Genomic DNA, 21,064 nt, shown 5'->3' on the forward strand with positions numbered 1-21,064 from the left:
CACATATGAGTAATGCAACCACTTCTAACTCATGGCAGTAAAACCTCCATATGACACCATCATGTGTTCTTTATTTATGACATCTCTGCAATTTTTCATATGCTTCTTCAGTTTTATACAGATATCCTCTCCACACATGTGGTATGTGTGTGCTCTGTATGTGTATAAGTATGTTGTGCTTTGTGGATATATAACTGATACAGGTCTCATCTTGATACACTTAACTGCACTAATAGTTCTTATTCGAAAGACTGCAGTGTGTGTCTAACCTGATAGACTCTGAAAATGTTTACCTTTGAACTGACTAATAAATTCATACCATATCCTTTGCAGATTTCATTTTAATATCTCTAGCACATTATTGTAATCTGTTTCTTTTTTTAAAATTATTTCAGCCTCCAGGAGGCAGTAAAAATTTGTGGGACCTCGTTGCTGTAATAAAAGGACAGGACGATAGCTTGCTTCCACAAAACTACTGCAAAGGAATTATGCATATGAAACATCTGGTTAGATTTAGAATGGTAAGTGAAGTATGCAGACTATGTGAAACTTGTACATCAGTAGTTTTATTTTTTAGTTATAAAAATATGAAAATCCACTGCTTTACAAAACTGAACACTTACAATGAAAAGCAGTCACATTTTAGAAAAAAGGTGGACATTTCTTCTTTTTGCAAAAGATCAGATATGAGGATAAAGCTCATGGACACAAGTGAAACATGGATTGTTGACAGAGGCATTGGATCATATCTCCAGTACGGCTCTTCTTTCCTTGTGGACTCTCATGGGGCGCTGCCCTCCAGCACACCCCTTCATGGCCCTGCAGATGCTTTGCATGCAGCACCCCCTTGGGTTCTTTCAATCAGTTACCCAGACTAGATTAATTCAAAACATGTACCCCCTTCATGGGGTCTGATTTACTAAATCTTTCTAGAAAGTGTAACTCACTTTTGATAGTCATCTCACTTCACCCCACGCTCAGTCTGTATAAGAGTCCTGGTCAGCTCCCTGCCCCTGTTCAGGAGACCTCTTGGGCCCCCTTCCTGGAGTTGGGGTAGCACTTCACATCATCGCTTTCTCAAAATAGGAGTCCCCAGCTTTCCTTCTGGGACAGGTCAATGAAACAGTCACCCTGTTTCTCTTTAAACCAGGAGCCACACCCCTCCTCCTGGACCTGGGTAATTCAGGTAATTATTACTTCTCTCCTTAAGATAGGAGTTTCCAGTTCTCCTCTCTGGAGCTGGGTTGTAATTTAGCCAACCAAAGGCATTAGCCTCCTTCTCCTTTAGCTGGCCTCTTTTCCTCAGTTAACTCTCAGGCTCAGAGGGTTCAGCATCCAGACTTCTTCTGCTAGTGGCTGCTCTGCAATGACAGAGGAGGCAGTATTTAAGCTGGTCTATTTCCCTCACCTCATCCCCAGTTGGTTGGGTGAGAGGGGAGCCTTGTCCTGCCCTCTCTGCAAGGCTCCTGGCCAGTGCCCATAAAGACACAGTGATTGGATTGCCCCAAAAACCCAATTATTTCCAGGACCGTTTCCTTTCTTTCGATATCTCTTAGTCTTTTTATATACATCTGACCTTTCAAAATCTTGAAGGGCCATGTTACATGATGGGGATGGACTGACCCCTAGGTACCTTATTCTTTAGGGGCAGACTACCCTGTCACAAGGATGTATTGCACTGCCTTTGGTCCTTATCTTTAAGATGTTTCAACAGCTTAGCCCCTGTTAGGTTCTTGCATTTTATCACATTATCTCCCACTCTTGGCTCTACCAATGATGCATAGCCCATTTGTCCACTTCTCCCACAACTAACCACACACTTCCTTTCATGCTATTCTTACTCATGGAACAACCTTCTCATTCCCCACCCACCCCAAAGGCAGTGTGTAAATTTGATACTTTGATTTCCTTCAAATCCCACTTAGGATCCAGTTCTACGATGATGCCTAAGGGAAACTGCCGGTAGGGGTGTCCAATTGTTTGTTAAATCCACTTACTGTGTCTGGATTATAGGGCAGGAACCATCTTTTACTTTGTTTGTGCAGCACCCAGCACAATGGGATCCTCGCCATGACTGAGACATCTAGTTGCTACTGCTACTGTAATACAAATTTCTCCCATCTCCCATTTTTTCCTTTTTTCTTTTGTAAAAAGCTGTTATTTCTGCCTTGTCCTGGACTCCGCCTGTCTCTCTTCTCACACATTAATAGGAACAACAGGAGTAAACGAAAGCAAAGGTTTGAACACACAGCTACTCTGTTGATTTAGTTGCTATGCAAAGGAGAACTCATGATAAACATTTTACTTGCAGTTCTCTGTACTGTTCTGCCCTGTATTAGAAGCACCTGTGATTACCCCTTATGTTGAGTGGTGAAATGCTAGATTATGGTCTGTTAAAAACAGAGAGAGCGTTTCAAAACAAAGGAAAAATGAAAACATTCTAGCAGCCTGCGCTGTGGAGTCAGACTACTAACTCTTGTTATTATGCACTTTGATGTTCAATGTGTCAGATAACTTGATTATGTAACCATGATGTTTATAATTCAGCACACATCTTACTCTGATAATATGTTACTGAAAAAGCAAAAGCAAACAGAAAATCTCTTTGTCTTCATAATATCCCTCAGGATCAAACTTCCATAATTACATTTCACTTAGGCACATTCAAATCACAGCTTTAGAAAAAAAGACAAAAAATTGAGAGTGGGGCTTGAAACCTCCACTAACATGGCATGTAGTAAGGTTTTTTTCTGTGCAAATGCCATCAAACTCTGCAAAACTCTAAACTTTCCCCTAAAAACTTTAAAAAATCCAGCCCTTATGGTTGTGTAGGTACACTCAGTTCACATTTTCAGGATTAACTCATCCTCAGTATTGGTCTCCTAAGTCTGCAGACAGTGCGCTCTAACACCTATGCTGTTTGCTGTTAGGTTTCCTTAAACTACTGCAAAGTAAAAACTGTCTAGAGTGTTGTTGCTTTTTTCACTGCTGCTATTTCAGAATATTGTAGAGAACAATGAAACTGGCAAGAGTTAGGTCAGTTTTATTCTGTTGCTTCTTGAGAAAACTGTAAGCACCTGTAGATGCAGGCAATGGAACTGTTCTCTGAAAGGGTCTCTTTCAGGTCATTAATCAGTGTTAAATAACGTATGGCCAAGAACTGATCCCTGCCTTACCCACTTCTATAAAGGTCTGATTCAATCTCCACCTTCAGTAGGTGGTGCTGTGAAGTCATGAATGCAAAAATTGTCACACTTGCAGCTATGACTGGGAGATAGTTGAGGTAAAATTAGAGCTCTTTACATGGGAGGAGGGTTAGAAAAATTCACTTTTGCCTTATTTCTCTTACTTAGTTAAGACAATGTGATTTTTGTATTTTACCTCTATATAAATAATTTCTCTTGTATACAGTTAGCACATGGGAAAATTCCTCTTCTCCTTTTATTAGTCATAACTGAAATCTTTACCTCCATTATGGTTAAAAATATAAATAGTCATGGAGGGAATGGGACATGGCAGGTTATGAGGATTCAAGGGCAGAAACAAAACCCACCTACCATAATCCTACCCTCACTTAGATTCAGCTCCATATTCCCATCAGAACTAAGGGCCTTAGTTACCATCACCACTCCCCCTCCCCCCATGTGTGTGTTTACACAAAATGTGTGTTTAATGAGTTTTCAAAAAAATACAAGGTAATGATTTTTATGAGGTGGCATATGGGTATGTATAAGATATCAACAAGTTCTAAGAATGGAATTAAATGAAAATATATATAATCCAAACAAATATGAATCAGGATAATGGAATGAAAGAAATATATGAATACAACTAATTAGCCATAATGCAATGGGTGTAGCAATGTAATAGTTCAACATAATCTCTTCAGTGTTTAAGGTCTTTAGTGAAAAAGCTGTTGTTTAGCTTCTCAACTCGCACTTTTAATATTACCTTTAAAATGCTTGATTTTAATACTTACTTGTCTTAGCAATAATTGTATTAATCAGAAAAAAAATAAGCATAGTGCTTTTTTTCTTTACCAGTCCAAAGCCCAAGAACTAACAACAGTAAAAATGTCCAAATTTGGAGGAGGTATTGGTGCACCTAGCAAGGAGGAAAGGCTAAAGGAAGCCGCGGAAATACACTTAAGATTAGGACAAATTCAGAGATACTGTGAACTTATGGTGGAGCTTGGAGAGGTAAAGTACTAAACCAACTAATGAAGAACTAAATACAGTATAAAAGTCTAGTAAATACTACCTCTGCATGAGAGAAAACAAAAGAGTTATAAATCTAGCAAAGATTAATCTTCCTGCAATTTTGATGTTTTTAACATATACCATGAAATTGGCTAAAGTAAACACACAAGGGGTTAACAAAATTGGTTGCTCAGAACAGATGACTTTTAACTGAAGTACAAGCCAAAATGGTATATTTTCGGGTTTTTGTGTCATAGCATCAGTGAAGACTAAACCATGGTTATTTGTTCTCTGTTAAAATGGTGTTGCTATATCTAAGGTTGGCACTTCGTGATAGCATTTCAGGTATTCCTTACCTATTGTGTCATTTTTGCATTTAATGAAACAGTCACTTAGTTTCAGTAACTAGTAAGAAATACATCTGCTTAAAACAAAGCTAATTGCGTGTGTGTGTGTGTGTATTCCAATGCTGATCTTTCAGAGAAAACTTTGCAAACAATAAAGAGAAAATTGGATAAATAAATAAACTAACAGAAATAAATAAATTATAAAAATAGTTTGTTTGCATTTCAACATTATGATGATGGGTGCAATAATAGATTTGTTTAAAATAACTCCTAAAACAATCTTATTGAGGAATAATGTACACAACACCCCGTGAATTGTGACGCTCTTTATGGTCCATAAGACAGACACAGAATTTAAAGCGTTTTTATGTTCTGAAAAAATAACTCTGTAAATCTGGCCCCAAAAGATGGCAAACATGGAACCAAACATGACATTTTAGACAGGGGTATTTAGGCTCTAACAAAGCACATAGGTACCTAACTAGATTTACAAAAGCCCTAACTCACTTAAGTGGGATCTGCAGAAGTGCCTATCTGTATATTTAAGAACGTACCTCAATACCGTTTTAAATCTGGGCATTAGTTACATTTATTCTGGAGTATCCAATTTACAAGTAAAAAGTAGCACAGAATTTTTTGTTCTTTTTTTACCTCATGACAATTTTATTTTTAATGGAAAAGGCATGTAATTAATTGAAACTATTTCTAAACGTAAAATTTTCATGTATAACATGTTGTATTTCAGTGGGACAAAGCACTCTCAGTTGCACCAGGTGTATCTATGAAATACTGGAAGAAGCTAATGCAAAGGTAAGACTAAAACACATTGCTCAACTGTAACTTATAATATGCATAAAATAAAGGACCAAGACAAATATAAATAATCAGTACTAGTAAAGTAAACTGTATCTGGCATCTTTTTCAACATTCCAGTGATGTTGCTTTTATTGTTTGTTAAAATTTGTGATGGAATGAGCGAGGATTTCAATAGGGATTCCAGAGAGAGAGAGAGAGCTTGGAACATTTTAAAACAATATTATTCAGTAAGTTTAAGGGTTGGGTGTAGAATCGGTGATGAGGCTTGAAATCTTTTCATGTGGTGTCTTCATGGGAGAATCTTGTATAGCTTGTAAAGATATGTCTACACAGCCTGGGACAGCGAGCTTCTGAGCCTGTGTTGACAGACTTGGCTTCGTGCTACCATGCTAAAAATAGCTGTGTAGATACAGCAGTTTGGGTTGGAGCTCAGGTTCTGAAGCCTAGAGCAGGGGAGGGGAGGTGCTTCACAGCCTGAGCTCCAGCCATAGACACAACTTCAAAGTGCTGTTTACACAGCAATTTTTAGCAATGATCCCAAAGCTGTTGACCAGGCTAGGAGGCTCGCTGCCATGAGCTATGTAGACATACCCAACGTGTCTTGGAGTCTGGAAAGGCAGATGGGTACATCTACTGCTAAATATACCACTGGTGTGCTATAAATATATTTAACGCCAAATAAAACTAAACAGCCAGGTCATTTTTAATTTCATTTAGGAGAGCTGACCAGTTAATTCAGGAGGAAAATGATGATGTCATCCCATACTGCATAGCTACTGGTGATGTGGAGAAACTAGTCACTTTTTTTACTTCAAGAGGCCAACTTAAAGAGGCTCTGCTTGTTGCACAGGTATTATTGCTGACACGGCTATTGGTCCATATTTATCATGAGCTAATGCATTATTTCTCAAATTGGGGGTTCCAACCCAAAAAGGGGTCACAAGATATTGTAAGGGGGTCACGAGATAAAAAAAATATTTTCGGGAGGAGAGCAAGCTGGGGGAGGAGAGGGGTACAGCAGTCGCTACTCTCTGACCACCCAGCTCTGAAGATAGCGCCACCACCAGCACAGAAGTAAAGATGGCAGTATCACGAGTATGCTCCTCAGGGTATGTGCAGTAATTTACGATCACTTTTGGGGCAGGGCCAGAGGTCATCCCAGCCTGAAGTATTTTCAGAGGCGGGTCCAGCAAAAAAAGTTTGAGAACCCCTGAGCTAGTGAGTAAATACTTTTGGAGAGGGGGTTAATTTAGTGATTCGTTGCTGACCTTTCCTCATTAAATCTGAGATGAAGAGTATATTTAATAGGTCAGACACATGCACTTCTGTTAAATGACCAAAAATCCCAACCCCACATGTCACTCATGTATTCAGCTGGCCAACTCTGACTTGGAAACCATGAAAGGGGTCTCATACTTGGAGATTTTATACCTCATTCTGTTACATGGAAGTAATTGACAAAACTGCCCTTGATTTTAATGGGTACAGGATTGGACCACTGTTAGGATGATTCTGCACTGTTCTAAATGCTATCCTATCTTTCAGAGGATCTTCACAACAAATAGTTTGATTAATGTAAATACAAAAAAAAAAAAAAAAGCAGGATAGTGAATGTATTCAATGAAACTATGCAGCCAAGTGCTAAAAATGTGCTCCTAAAATTCAGAATATTGCAGAAAATGTACAGTTTTAAATACCTGACTTTGTTAATGAGTTCAGTGTGACTATTAGGCCAGCTTTGAAAATATTTGTTCCCCATTTTTGCCTTCTTTATGCCACCCCAAATTCATATTTGAGCTCATGGTGCAGAAGGGATATAGGATCACGTCTGTAAGATAATGTTTAGAAGACAGAATATTTTACCTATTTTTTCCGCTGAATGTCAACTCTCTCTTGCTTTATTCATTGCAAGTGGTTTCCATTGATTTTAAAGAGCTTACATGCATAAATAAGTAAGTAAGATGGCCCTAAGGCTTTATCTGGGGCCTGACTACCCTAGAATGCTTTTGTGGTCTTAGCTTAAATCATTGTGAACTATTGATGCATGTTTTGTTTTGTTTTTTAAATCCCACATGTTCACATTACTTTTGTTCAATAGTTATTATACTCTGAGGAAAAAGCTTAGATGTATACTTATGCACAGCCTAATTATTTTCCTTGAACCTTAAAGCAATACAGCTAGGATTGATTTTTTTAGTTGTTTGTCACTGGGAAACATCACCATGATGCTTTTGCTGTAGTTCATAGCATTGTTGACCTTTCTTGTTTCGAAGGCTTAATCAAATAACAGTTTTAAGCAATAAAATCACTAAAGGCTATATTGAGCATTTTGATTCAGCCATGACTGTGTAGTGGCATATAGCTGCATTGCCCCAGGTGGAGTCCAGGAGGAATTGTCACTGAGTCCTGGGCTGCTCCTGTCTTACTCCAGGTGGGAAGTAATTTTCTGCAGCCCTGAATTTTCACAGGCATCCATCTCTGCTGGCAGGCATATTGAGGAGCAGAGCCACAACTCTGCTTATTCTTCATTCTTTCCATTTGCTTCTAGAAAAGGGAGTATCTGTCATGTAACCCCTGCTCTTCACCATTTCCTTGGGCCTGAAATCTGGGAAGACCTACTTCAACTGCATTAGGGATGTGGGGGTGTCTTGCTTCCTCTTACGCCCCTGCATGGCTGAGAAGGTCCTGGGAACAGAGTTGTTCTAAACTAGTTTATTAGTTAGAATATTTCCTTTACAGCCCTCAGGTTTCAAAAGGGATTCTTTGTCAAATTATCTGGTTGAAAAAGTATTTTATGGTTGATGGATTAATTTGTTGGTTTCTAGGCAGCTTGTGAGGGAAATATGCAAATCTTACAGCTTTCAGCATCAAATGGATCTTCAAATCCTGATGGAAATTTGGAAGATTACAATGAGTGAGTCTACAGAGAAGTCACTTCTTTTTAAGTTTTTCAGTAAATTTTTTAGTGCAGAGTATAAAGCACAATTACTACACTGGAAGTCTTGGTACTTGGATTTGACACCAGTAGTGTGGAGTCTAGGAAACAGACATTTGTATGCTCCCATACTTAGTTAATGCAGAGTCTGCTCATAATTAACTGCTACTGCATTAACAGATCCATCCCATCAGTGAATGTTAGCTCCTGACTCCAAATAGATTTTTCCAGGTAAATTAGGCTTGAAATGTTTATTATGACTACTTTTTAGACTTATTTAATACCAACAGAACTGTCTTAATTTTCATGACACTTAAAACTTTACTAAAATATGTTTTAGTAAGTATCATCAGGTTAATGGCACATAACCCCTCCCCTGCTCCAGAAGGCAACACTGCATTTCACCAAAGAGGAGTATGCCACACAGTGGACACTATTGGCCAAATTTTCAAATAGTGAAGGCTGACAAGCTGTCACAGGGTCCACTCACTGCTGGTGGTGCCTGCTCCTAGCCATTCTGGAGAATCAGCTCTTTCCAGGTTTAAGGCCCCCTTCTGCCTGCTCGCTGCATGCCCCGCCGCTACTCTTTCTCATGTGTGGGTGTGCTAGACCAAACTCCCTCCTCCCGAGGAGTTAACTGTGCACTACCTTCAATAGTCCCAAATAACCTCCATTCACTGGAAAGTGACTACAGACTACTTCCCTGCACTCCTCTCTGCTGTCAGCCCCCTGGCTTTATAGAAGCCCTACCTGTTCCTGCACAGGTGAGCTTCCCCTAATTAGGGCTTTCCTTTCAGCCTTAATTCTCCCAGTCTGCCACCTAATAGGTTAATTGATCTATCTGGCCTCCATTAACCCCTACAGGGAGAGTGTCGGGTGGACTCCCCATCAAACATGCCCACAATAAAACCCGTGAACATACCCATGTTTGCACCTACACTGAAAAACATAAATCATGTAATATTTGCACAGCTGGGCATATGCAAGTGCAAGCACAAGTATCTGCTTGTGCAGTTATCTGATTTTCATAGTCAGGTTTTTGAGCAAGCAGATGGATGTTGAGGTAAATTTGAATGTACACAGTGAGTGACCTTTTGAAAATGTAGTGCTATTGCTCCAATTCTGAGGACAAATGTACAGACATGTATTGATGTGCACATAGTAAAATCAGCATCCTGTAAATGCACAGGTGCTTATTCGTAGTAGTACTTAGTATTTGTCAGAGCTCTCAAGCGATTAAAAAAATTAATTGTGATTAATCATATCATTAAAAATATTAATCACGATTAATCACGCTGTTAAACAATAATAGAATACCATTTGTTTAAATATTTTTGGATGTTTTCTACATTTTCAAATGTATTGATTTCAATTACAACACAGAATACAAAGTGTCCAGTGCTCACTTTATATTATTTTTTATTACAAATATTTGCACTGTAAAAATGAGAAACAAAAGAAATAGTATTTTTCAATTCACCTCATACAAGTACTGTAGTGCAATCTCTTTTTCATAAAAGTTGAACTTACAAATGTGAAATTAGTACAAAAAAAGAACTGCATTCAAAAATAAAACAATGTAAAACAGGAGACATACAGGTCTCCCCCAAGGAGTTCAGTCAAAAATTTAATTAACACATTTTTTTAACAAGCATCATCAGCATGGAAGCATGTCCTCTGGAATGGTGGCCAAATCGTGAAGGGACATATGATTGTTTAGCATATCTGGCACATAAATACTTTGCAATGCTGGCTACAAAAGTGCCATGCGAACGCCTGTTCTCACTTTCAGGTGACATTGTAAACGAGAAGCGGGTAGCATTATCTCCTGCAAATATAAACAAACTTGTTTGTCTGGGCGATTGGCTGAACAAGAAGTAGGACTGAGGTGGACTCACAGGCTCTAAAGTTTTACATTGTTTTGTTTTTGAGTGCAATTATGTAACAAAAAAATCTACATTTGTAAGTTGCACTTTCACCATTAAGAGATTGCACTACAGTACTTGTATGAGGTGAATTGAAAAATACTATTTCTTTTGTTTCTCATTTTTACAGTGCAAATATTTGTAATAAAAAATAATATAAAGTGAGCACTGGACACTTTGTATTCTGTGTTGTAGTAGAGATCAATATATTTGAAAATGTAGAAAAACATCCAAAAATATTTAATACATTTCAATTGGTATTCTATTGTTTAATGGTGCGATTAAAGCTGCAATTAACCGCAATTCATTTTTTGAGTTAATTGCGTGAGTTAACTGTGATTAATTGATAGCCCTAGGATCTGTATAACTTTAGGAGCCCTAATCATGGACCAGGACCATGCTAGGTTCTGTACAAGCACAATACAAAAAGACGGTCTCAGCCCCAAGGAGCTTACAATATAATGGGAATAGACATTTGTGTTTCTAGTCCTCCACTTCGATGCAGTCAAAATTCAGGACCCAAAAAATAGCTTGGTCTGATTATGTTGCTGAAGTCTAGTGCTGTTGATACAATGAATAATCAGAATAGAGTGGGTCAGTAACTCCTCTGGTTTAGTTGTTAGTGTGCTCAACTGCATTCGGTCCCTTACTTATAAAGATTGCAGGTGTTTTCGTTATTACCTTTAGAAGTGTTCTTGCAGAATTCCTGTTTTGTTGTTACAGACTTCTTCACAGGGTCAGTAAAGAATTGGCAGAGTGGTATTTCCAGGATGGCCGTGCGGTGCTTGCAGCGTGTTGCCATCTAGCTGTTGAGAATATTGAGGTAATATTTTTTCTTTATTCTGTACAAAGGAAAAGACCAATAATAGGTTATTTTTTATATTGCCAGCTGTAACATATTTTCAAAAACAGATTACATTTATGTAATTTTTAAAATATATTATTTGCATTTAGTATGACTTTTTATTCATTCACATTGATAGATTGAAATCCTGGTTCCATGAAAGTCAATGACAAAACTCCCATTGACTTCAGTGGGGCCAGGATATCACTTTTAGGCAAAGAGAGAAATTATTTTATGTAATATTATATGAATAAATATAAGTTCTAAATATAGGGAAATAGAAATATTAGTGTTTACTGTTTGTGTTGAATAGGGATCTTATTGTGCTACATGAAAACACACAGGAAAATACAAGACTTGCACTCTAAATAGGCAAGACAGGCAAACAGTAATAGACAGCATGTACACAAAATGTTAAAAATACATTTCTTGTTGGTTAATTTATTTTTTAATTTACCTCACTTCGAACCATCACTATCATCTCTCTCTCACTCTGTCCCAGTGCTCCACCATTACTGTCCCATTGTGTCCTTTTTCCACTCTGGCCTCCCCACAGAGATATATTGCAAAATAGTGGGCGATGAGGAGAGAAAGCAGACAATCAGTTGGTGCCCATGTTACAGCATAACTAGAAGTGTTTAAAGGTCTTGTGGCCTCTCCTATCCTCTGCAGTCCTTGCTGGCACCTCAGTTGCTCTTTACCCCAAGGAGAGGGTGGGATGAGGATGGGGAAGCTCCTACCTCCACTCTGAAGTCTCCTGGACTCAGGAGCAGGGGGCAGCCTGGTTTCTCTCACCCCTGCAGTCTATGCTGGGAACTGAGAATCCTAGATTCCATTGAAACAATATTCATTTATATTTGTTTTCTAGACTGTTTGGCAGGACAAAGGATAATGTTAGAGTTTGGGCCAAAGGAAAGCAGTTCTGTTCATAAAAAGATCACAGATATGTGGTAGACAATTATTGAGTCCTCTCAGAAGCAGAACTTTTAAGTTTTAGTTTATGTAATTAATGCATGTTTTGTCACTCTGTAGAAAGCACAATCTCACAAATGAATGTAACATGCTAGTCACAGTGAATCCTAAAAAGTGCTTGTGTCACTTACTGATATGATTTTCTTATTGAGCAAGCTTGCCATGGCAAACCTGATTCGTGGAAATGAACTGGAGTTGGCAGTCAGTGTGGGTACTGTCTTAGGAGAAAGTGCAGCGCAAGCAACACATTATGCTCTAGAGTTACTAGCAAGAAAATGTATGACAGTAACAACATGGTAAGAATTTCTTACTCCAAAGAAGATTTTTTTTCTAACAAAACACAAAGTTGTTATAACTGACAGAAGTCCATAGGATGATATGAATAAAGCTATCATTTAGAATCCTCTGTAGTTCTATAAGACAGACGCAGACAGAAATGAGATACAAATTGAGATATCATTTAATATATACCAGGTCGAGATGGTGAGATCTGGAATATATAATGCAGAGAAATAGTATGCCAAATGAAATATAGGCCCTTATACTGAAGTCTTTATTCAGGCAAACCTGTTAAAGGCAGTTAGTGTTTTGCTTAAGCAAGAATAGCAGTATCAGACCTGTAATGCATAAAGAACCCAAATGTTCCTCAATTCCTCATTAATCTCAGAAAACAGACGCATGCGTACATATTGTAAATAAGTAAGCAGGTGCAGTGTTTCCTCAATGATTACCAAACTCTTAACTTGTATTTGAACAGGTAAAGCTCCTTCACTTGCCCCAAATCAGGTTATTAAAACTAATTTAATAAAAGTGAGTAAAAATAGTCACTTGGAGAAAGAAACTTAACAAAAGTCACTTGGAAGAAGTAAGGCCAAAAGTGATCCATAGGTGAAGAGTGAACAGCAGCTTAGATAAAAATTTGTGATGTGGTATTTAAAAGGATTGCAAGGCATAAACAACCAGGAGGGAGAGGGGTAATTTAATATGGCACTGCAAATATAGCTAGGAGAGTTGAGAAGTTATTAAGATCCCACAGAATTGCTGTTTGACTTCCTCCAGGAGAAGGAGGCCATGCCTTTGTGTCATCCAAGGAAATTTCACAAGGTCCTCTATTACACTGTCCTCCATGCACTGGTTTTACTGTGGCAGGGTACAGTTTTGGCTTATCATTCTGTGATAGACAGCACAACATATAATGGGAGAAAAAGATGATGCCATGTGCAGGATCAGCTTTAGGTATGGTTTTAGGACTTGTATTTTGTTTAGAGAAATAGGAATTAATGTGGGACAGTCAATCTGTTTTTAAAAGGATCTAACAACTAAGTTTTCGTTTTGTTGTCAAAGTTGGTATTTGATCACCCAGTTAGAGATACACCAAAAGTAGCCTAGTTGACCTCCTTTCCACAGGAGAGTAGGTCTAGTTTAATCAAAGAAACCGTTGCAGGAACATTGATTGCATAAAATGATTGGTTTATGGCTCTTGTCTTTACAATGGTTTGGCATGTCAGCACAGCAAAAATTTTGACAAAACTGTTCTGGCATGTCCACATACAACACATCTTACAATAGTAGTTGAATCCCTGCATTCTAAGGGCATGTCTACACTTACCTCTGGAGCAATCGATCCAGCAGGGGTCGATTTATCGCATCTAGTGAAGATGCGATAAATTGACCGCTGAGCGCTCTCCTGTCGACTCTGGTGCTCCACCGGAGTCAGAGGCGCAGGCAGAGTCGACGGGGGAGTGTAAGCAGTTGACTTACCGCAGTGAAGACACCGCGGTAAGTAGATCTAAGTACGTCGACTTCAGCTATGTTATTCATGTAGCTGAAGTTGTGTAACTTTGATCGATCCTCCCCGCACCCTTAGTGTAGACCAGGCCTGAGATTCCTGATTATTCTTATTCTGTAGGACACACCATCATTTTGGGCACAGTTGCTTTTGTGTAACTTCTGAACAGGAAACACTGCAGATAGAATTAGGAAGATAGATGAAATGGTACAATTGTAACACTTTGTAACTTTCCCATGCACACTTAGGGGTTGTCTACACAAACAATTAGACTACTAAAAGCTGAGTCTCTGAATCTATTCTGCTCTCGCCTGCTGAGGTCTAACTGTATGTACCCTGATGATTCACATTAGCAGTTCATTAGAGCACTTCGATCTAGTCCGCTTTGAAATGGGACTAGCTGAAAGCACTCTAACAAACTCTTAATGCATGTCAGCAGGGTTCACAGGAGCAGTTAGACCACAGAAGGGTAGCAGGGTAGATTCACACCCCATGTTGCCACATCTAATTGTTCATATAGACAGGCCCTTTGAAGAAACCATTGCATTGAGCTAAAGACCTCATCCCAGTTAATACAACCAACGCTTGTCAATATTACCGGGACAACAGTTGTGTATACATTATACAGTCTTTGTAAACTCAGTGTTCAGAATTACAGTTGTTGCACAAATTTTTAGACAGAGATTGCTGCAACACAGTTCACCACCCCTTTCAGATACTTCAAAATAGCAATAGTAAATACCTATGCTATACCTATATCTCATTATAGTGAGAAGCAGAAATCCTGGCTTCTCTAACATATATGGAACTCCCTTTACCATTAGAAATCTTTACTTTTCCATAACTCAGTCTAAATTTAGAAATACCCACTGTTCTTCTGAAGTACTCTTCTTTTGCTATAGTGCATTTCTCTGAATACTGGAAGATCCCTGATTAACTTATAATTCATAGATTCATAGATATTTAGATCAGAAGGAACCATTATGATCATCTAGTCTGACCTCCTGCACAATGCAGGCCACAGAATAGGTTATTGATGGAACATTTTACTATACATTCGTCCAGTGGTATTCTCTCAAAAACAAACACAAAATATATTGGGAAAATTATTTTGAATGTTTGATAATGTCAGCTTAGTTTTGGTTTGTGCCCATCACCTCCTACCACTCCTAAAATGGCACTTCTTTCCCATAGATGAATCCTAATAATATTTATTTATTGAAAGCTTAACTCCTACTTCACTGGCCTCAGCTGCACTATTTTTGCTAGATCCTGAGTTTCTTTTCAAGATTGGTTGTTGAAAAACATTTCAGGTAACACAGTTTTGGATGACAGAGACCTTTGTTTTAAACAGTTGTTTTCAATGTATGGTCTCAACTGACTTCTACCAACTTTTTTAAAAACAGTTTTTCCCTGCTTAGGCCAGCACATGCCAGCAAAACTATGTTATGGAAATAGTTTTTAGGAACTGATCTTGAAAGCCATTTCAGGATTCCACAAAGATTGCACTCTGGATATGGCTTCTGTATATCTTGGAAAATTAGCTGTTATATGTTGAATGACACAAGCTGATATTCCAAATAGCTTGTTGATTCAATTTTGCAGCGGGGGTTAGAATCAAGCCATTGGTGTAATTTGCTGCTGCTGTTTCACAAAGCCAAATTTATCTGGTTGTTGGAGTGGTTGTGCTGTTTGTTCATTAATTTGTCCCCTATTTAGTAAACAAAAACTTTTTTTTTTTTTTTGCTCATTACTGTTTCAATATCTTCCTTTTAGCTTTCCATCTCTTGGATACAGGTACTTTGTTGTTTCTAAAGAGAGAGATTCTAAAAAATCCATTGAAGCTCTATGACTTTGGCATAGGCTAAAAATAACCTTAAAGTATAAGTTTCTTTGTTTTTTTCTAGTGTTGATAAAATATGTATATAAATGTTTTGTAAAATGGTAGATGGGTGGAAGTTGTTTGCAAAGCAACAATTCACTAACATTTTCAAGTGACCACATAACTCTGCAAGTGAAGAGTAAACACACTAGAAGAATAAAAATATAGGGATTTGTATCATTCTGTCTCTCTGTTTTTAACTGAATGTACATTTAGGGTCATATCTTAAAGGTATTAGAACTATTCTAAATCAGATAGAGCTGGAAAATGAAAACGCACCCCTCAATGGAAGGGAGTGATAAGAAAATGGCAGAATAATGACTAGGACATGCCAGCTTCCCTAGCCCCATCAAAGTATATAGTGCGAAAATTCAACAAGAAGACATTGCACCCTATTTAAGGAGCATTTGAACCTAAATGGTCCTTTTCTCCAATATGAGTTAGAGTGCAGGGAATGAAGGGCACCCTTGCTTCACGTCCAGGTGCATTATGCTCTTTGGCAGATGGTAACTGTCCTTATACAGGTTTCAGAGTAACCTCCTTTTCTTTTTGTCCTTATACAGACATATACTTGATGTTCTGTGGAAATGTGTATGTGTGGAGAACGGCCTCAATCTGCATTTGCTTGAGGCTAAATTGTGCATTTTCCCATATTTCCCAAAGGTGTCACTCCTGTTTCAGTTCCTGTGTATTCAATTCTGGCCTAATTAATGAATAATTACAATTACTGGCAAAACAAATGTGGGGATCGTAGACTCAGGAACATCAGTCAGAGATAGCTCTGCTGATGAAGAGAGCTAAATTTTATGGCTAACAGCTCCATTCCCTGGGTAACAAGTGAGGTGTTGTTCAGACCTGGAGTAGTGACTGTTTGGTGCTTGTGGCACCTTAGAGACTAACCAATTTGTTTGAGCATGAGCTTTCGTGAGCTACAGCTCACTTCATCGGATGCATACTGTGGAAACTGCAGAAGACATTATATACACAGAGACCATGAAACAATACCTCCTCCCACCCCACTCTCCTGCTGGTAATAGCTTATCTAAAGTGATCATCAAGTTGGGCCATTTCCAGCACAAATCCAGGTTTTCTCACCCTCCGCGCGCGCGCCCCCCCCCCCCCACACACACAAACTCACTCTCCTGCTGGTAATAGCCCATCCAAAGTGACACTCTCTTTACAATATGCATGATAATCAAGGTGGGTCATTTCCAGCACCAGCAGGAGAGTGAGTTTGTGTGGGGGGGGGGGGGCGCGCGAGCGGAGGGTGAGAAAACCTGGATTTGTGCTGGAAATGGCCCAACTTGATGATCACTTTAGATAAGCTATTACCAGCAGGAGAGTGGGGTGGGAGGAGCTATTGTTTCATGGTCTCTGTGTATATAATGTCTTCTGCAGTTTCTACAGTATGCATCCGATGAAGTGAGCTGTAGCTCACAAAAGCTCATGCTCAGATAAATTGGTTAGTCTCTAAGGTGCCACAAGTACTCCTTTTCTTTTTGCGAATACAGACTAACACGGCTGTTACTCTGAAACTTGTTTGGTGCTTGTAGTGGTGCAAGGAACAGGCACAGAAAACTGGGGAAAGAGCAGGAGCCAGGATAAGGAAGTATTGGGCACATAACTATTTAAAAATTTTGCTGTGTTAATTATTTCATAAATAAATATTCCCTATAGGCTATTTTATGTAAGATGAAGTAAAAATAATAGAGGGTGTATTTTCAGCAGTGAGATTTTTGTAAACAGCAAATCCATGTGCACTGGGCTGAAAATGTGTCCGTGTTTCGTGTTTTAAAATCCCATCTTGTAATTACAAGACACTTTTCAGTGAGCTTTAGTGCTGACTAATGTTGATTTCATGAAGTTCTGGGAGCTTTGCACCTTACCAACTTCCTGGAGTTGAACTAGGGCAAAAAGAGGCAGTACTCTCTTTATAAGCCTCATGTATCACACTAATAATGTAGGCTTACTGGACTGATCACCCTTTTCCATTTCCCTTGCAACAACACATATTTCTTCAGTGTAAGAGGAAAGGCGAGTATAAAGAAAACAGTCCTACCTCTGACACTGCATCTCCACCATTACATGTCATTGAGAGTAACTGCCACATTTTCTGTTTGCACAGGGACTTGGCAGCAGATCTTCTCATGATGATTCCCAATAATGAACTGCAGTTAGTAAAGCTATGTGCTTTCTATCCTGGATCCACAGCAGAGATAAATGACCTACATGAAAAGGTACATTTAGGGGGCTTTTATTAATAAAAAAAACCCCTCATTTTACTATTCAAGTAAATGTTTGTATTGATTTGTTTCTTAATATGTAGATAAATTCATAACACTTAAGGGCAAATTCATTCCTAGCATGAATTTGGCCCCAATAATATGTTGTATTATCATCTCTCATATCCATTTTTGTTCTGTTTAATCTGCATAATACTTTTACCATCAGTTTATGCACAATAAGAAATGTGTATTTGGTTTCTGGTATGCTATAAAGGCAGTTTGATGTAGTGACCATCAGACTGGACTGGGACTCAGGAGACGTAGGTTCTATTCCCAGCTTTGCTGCTGGCCTGCTGGGTGACTGTTGGTAATTCACGTTCACTTCTCTGTCTCAGTTTCCACATTTATAAAATGAGAATAATGGGATTTTCCTTCTCTATTAAGCATTTGGAAATCTGCTGATGGTAAGAGCTTGGTGGTGGCTGTTCTTATTATGTGTGCAGTAGCAGACTAAGGCCAGCTCTATAAGAATCTGGATTCCCCCCAGTGCAGAATGTTTCCAATTGCTCATGGTCATAAGAGTCATCTGTAAATATGGCTTATAGTCTCCTTCTCTCTGAAGTTATATTAAAGAATGCCTCCTTCCCCCACTACCCCGATCTCTGTGGTACCGCATCTGGTGCCCACTGGCTCCTTTGCCTGGCAGACTTCCTCTGCAGCCTGGAAGAGTCTGCTTCCTCTGACTACTTTACTTTTGATTCAAACTGCTCATCTAGTCACTTCTTAGACAACGGGTTTGCCACAGAAAGACCTCACAAAGTTCTGAGACACTGAGGCTGACATTCACCAGGCATTTGGCATACTGACTCTACCAGTATGCATCCCTGTACAGGGGATCAAAGTGTACTCTCCTAGTGGTGAGTTACATGTCCGTGAAAAAATCTTTATTACGTTTAAATAAAGAGAATGATCTTTTCTTCATATCAGAGAAAATCTGTTTTTGTTATGCTTTATGGGAACTTCCGTAGTTTCTTGAACCTTACCATGTTCAAACAAAACTATTTATTTCTTGTGTAAAACCTTTGTTTTCTAGTGTAATCTACCAGGTGTAGAAGAATGTATGCAGCTAGCAGAGACTGCTCAGGCAAATGGAGACATATTTGAAACCATAAAATACTATTTGTTAAGTACAGAACCAGAAAAAGCCCTTCCTGTTGGCATTCAATATATTAAAGGTAGGCTTATGAATGGAAGAACCTGATCTCAATGTAGTCATTTGTTTGCCTTCTTTCTGCTTGTATTTACCATTTTCATTTTTTGTTTGTATTTTTCAACAGAACAAATTAGTAGCTCAGATTGGACTTTGGATTCAGTGTGTCCCTTTCTTGATCTTCTAAGCTGTATACGCACTGAAAGATTAGTGCTGCATAAATGTAGTGAGTGAGTATGTTTCCCATGATTATAAAACTGAAGCTTCCCTCCTTGTTTACAGTCATGTGTTCTGCTTCTTTCCTACAGCTAGCAATCACTTGGATATTTTTACAACATAGCTCTCAGCTTAGCCATCTGAATAAAAATAACAAATACAACCATATGATCTAATCCATCAGCCTTAACATGGGCAAACTTCCTTTGAGCCAATGGGTGTTTTGCAAATGTTGGGACTGAAGGTTAGGTCCTAAATTCAGATTCAGGCCAACCTATCTGCATCTGTAGTAGCAGAGCAGGATCTTGAAGGGACAAATGCAAGATCTTCTCTGGTTGAGATTCACTGAATTGACAAAGGTGTTGGGAAAACTTCAGGCCACAACCTGTGCATTCCCTATTTTGGGTAGTTATCGAGAAGTTGTGGTGAGACCACTATCACCATATCTAGCTTCCTCAGAACTCATTGACACTCTAGTCAAAATGGGTATAAACCTAGGTTTAGTACACAGGCTGCACTTCTTGCATTTAATTTTCCCTTTGTGGTAACAATGATCAGGTATTCTTGCTAAACTTCTAGATCTGTCAGCTGCCTTTAAAACTGCTGATCATGAAGTGTTGCTGACCCATCTTTGGTCTCAGGCAGGAATTGCTGGGGTGGAGGTTGCTTTTTCTTGCTGAGAAGACCCAAAGAGTTGTAATAGGCAATTATTTGTCAACTGTAAGGGCACTCTCTTGTTGGGTCCTGTAGGATTCCATCTTATTGCCCCTCTTGTATCAATGTGTATATTTGGTCTATTGAAGGAATTAGTGAAGAGAAGCAGATGGTATTATTTTCAGGCTAATGACCTTAAAGTTTGTCTCCAACTCAAATGATCAAGCTGGAGCTGTTGAGACTAATGCAGTGTACAGGTGAAATTGGGGAATGGATGAGAGCAAGCTGGCTGAGGCTCAATCCAGACAAGACAGTTGATGCTGGTAGGTTGAGAGAAACAACCCAAAGAATTAGTGGAGATTTGATTTGCACCAAAGAGGAGGGTGTTCAGCTGCCATTGTTAAATAACTAGAGTCTGGCTAGACCAAAGATTGCATTTAGAAGTGACTGTCATGATCAAAAAGGTGTTTTACTATCTACGTCTGGCCAGATGAGTACGACATACTCTTTCAAATTCAGATATAGCTACTACCATTCATGCCTGTGTCACTGCAAGGTTAGACTATCCCAGTGCAGTCTGTGGGGGATGCATCTTAAATTTAATAGGCAGCTGGAACTGGTGCAGAAGGTAGCTGTCTGGTTGATAACTAGGCCATTCTGTAGAGAGCACGTGGCTCTGCAGATAGATTTTAAGGTGTTGGCTTGAACTTATAACGCCGTAAATGGTCAGAGTATAGTTGAGCACCTGTGTTTCCAGGATACACTGGCTTTCTCTGCACGACGCAGCTTTTAGCGACACAGCTGTGCTGCTAGAAGCCGAGCTGTTAAAAGGCGCGCACGCAGTGTAGCTGTTTTTTGTCAGCAAGAGAGAGCTTTCCTGCCAACAAAAATCTTCCACCCCCAACGAGCGGCAGTAGCTTTGTTGGCAGGAGAGCGCTCTTGCCAACAAAGCGCTCTTCACATTGGCGCTTTTCCTTGACAAAACTTTTGTCTTTTGGAGGGGAGGTTGGGGGAGGGGGAGGGGTGTTTTCTTAACACGTCTGAACGACA

The 21,064-nt window shown here is 39.0% G+C and overlaps 1 protein-coding gene across 5 annotated transcripts in view; it reads left to right on the forward strand.

Annotated features, from left to right (window-relative positions):
* Positions 1-21,064, forward strand: part of WDR17 (WD repeat domain 17) — a 122,275-nt gene that overhangs the window by 94,022 nt on the left and 7,189 nt on the right. For 4 of the 5 annotated variants that reach the window (XM_043546014.1, XM_027829305.3, XM_043546012.1 and 1 more), the window contains 11 exons: positions 396-521; positions 4,044-4,199; positions 5,292-5,356; positions 6,080-6,212; positions 8,188-8,276; positions 10,946-11,045; positions 12,195-12,334; positions 15,604-15,624; positions 17,835-17,946; positions 19,028-19,169; positions 19,272-19,374. In XM_043546014.1, coding sequence (XP_043401949.1) covers positions 396-521; positions 4,044-4,199; positions 5,292-5,356; positions 6,080-6,212; positions 8,188-8,276; positions 10,946-11,045; positions 12,195-12,334; positions 15,604-15,624; positions 17,835-17,946; positions 19,028-19,169; positions 19,272-19,374 — 1,187 coding nt within the window. The remainder of the gene's footprint in view (positions 1-395; positions 522-4,043; positions 4,200-5,291; positions 5,357-6,079; positions 6,213-8,187; positions 8,277-10,945; positions 11,046-12,194; positions 12,335-15,603; positions 15,625-17,834; positions 17,947-19,027; positions 19,170-19,271; positions 19,375-21,064) is intronic. The other variant, XM_043546015.1, reaches the window with a different exon arrangement.

The sequence above is a fragment of the Chelonia mydas genome, chromosome 4 (assembly GCF_015237465.2).
Source record: "Chelonia mydas isolate rCheMyd1 chromosome 4, rCheMyd1.pri.v2, whole genome shotgun sequence".
Lineage (NCBI taxonomy): Eukaryota > Metazoa > Chordata > Testudines > Cheloniidae > Chelonia > Chelonia mydas.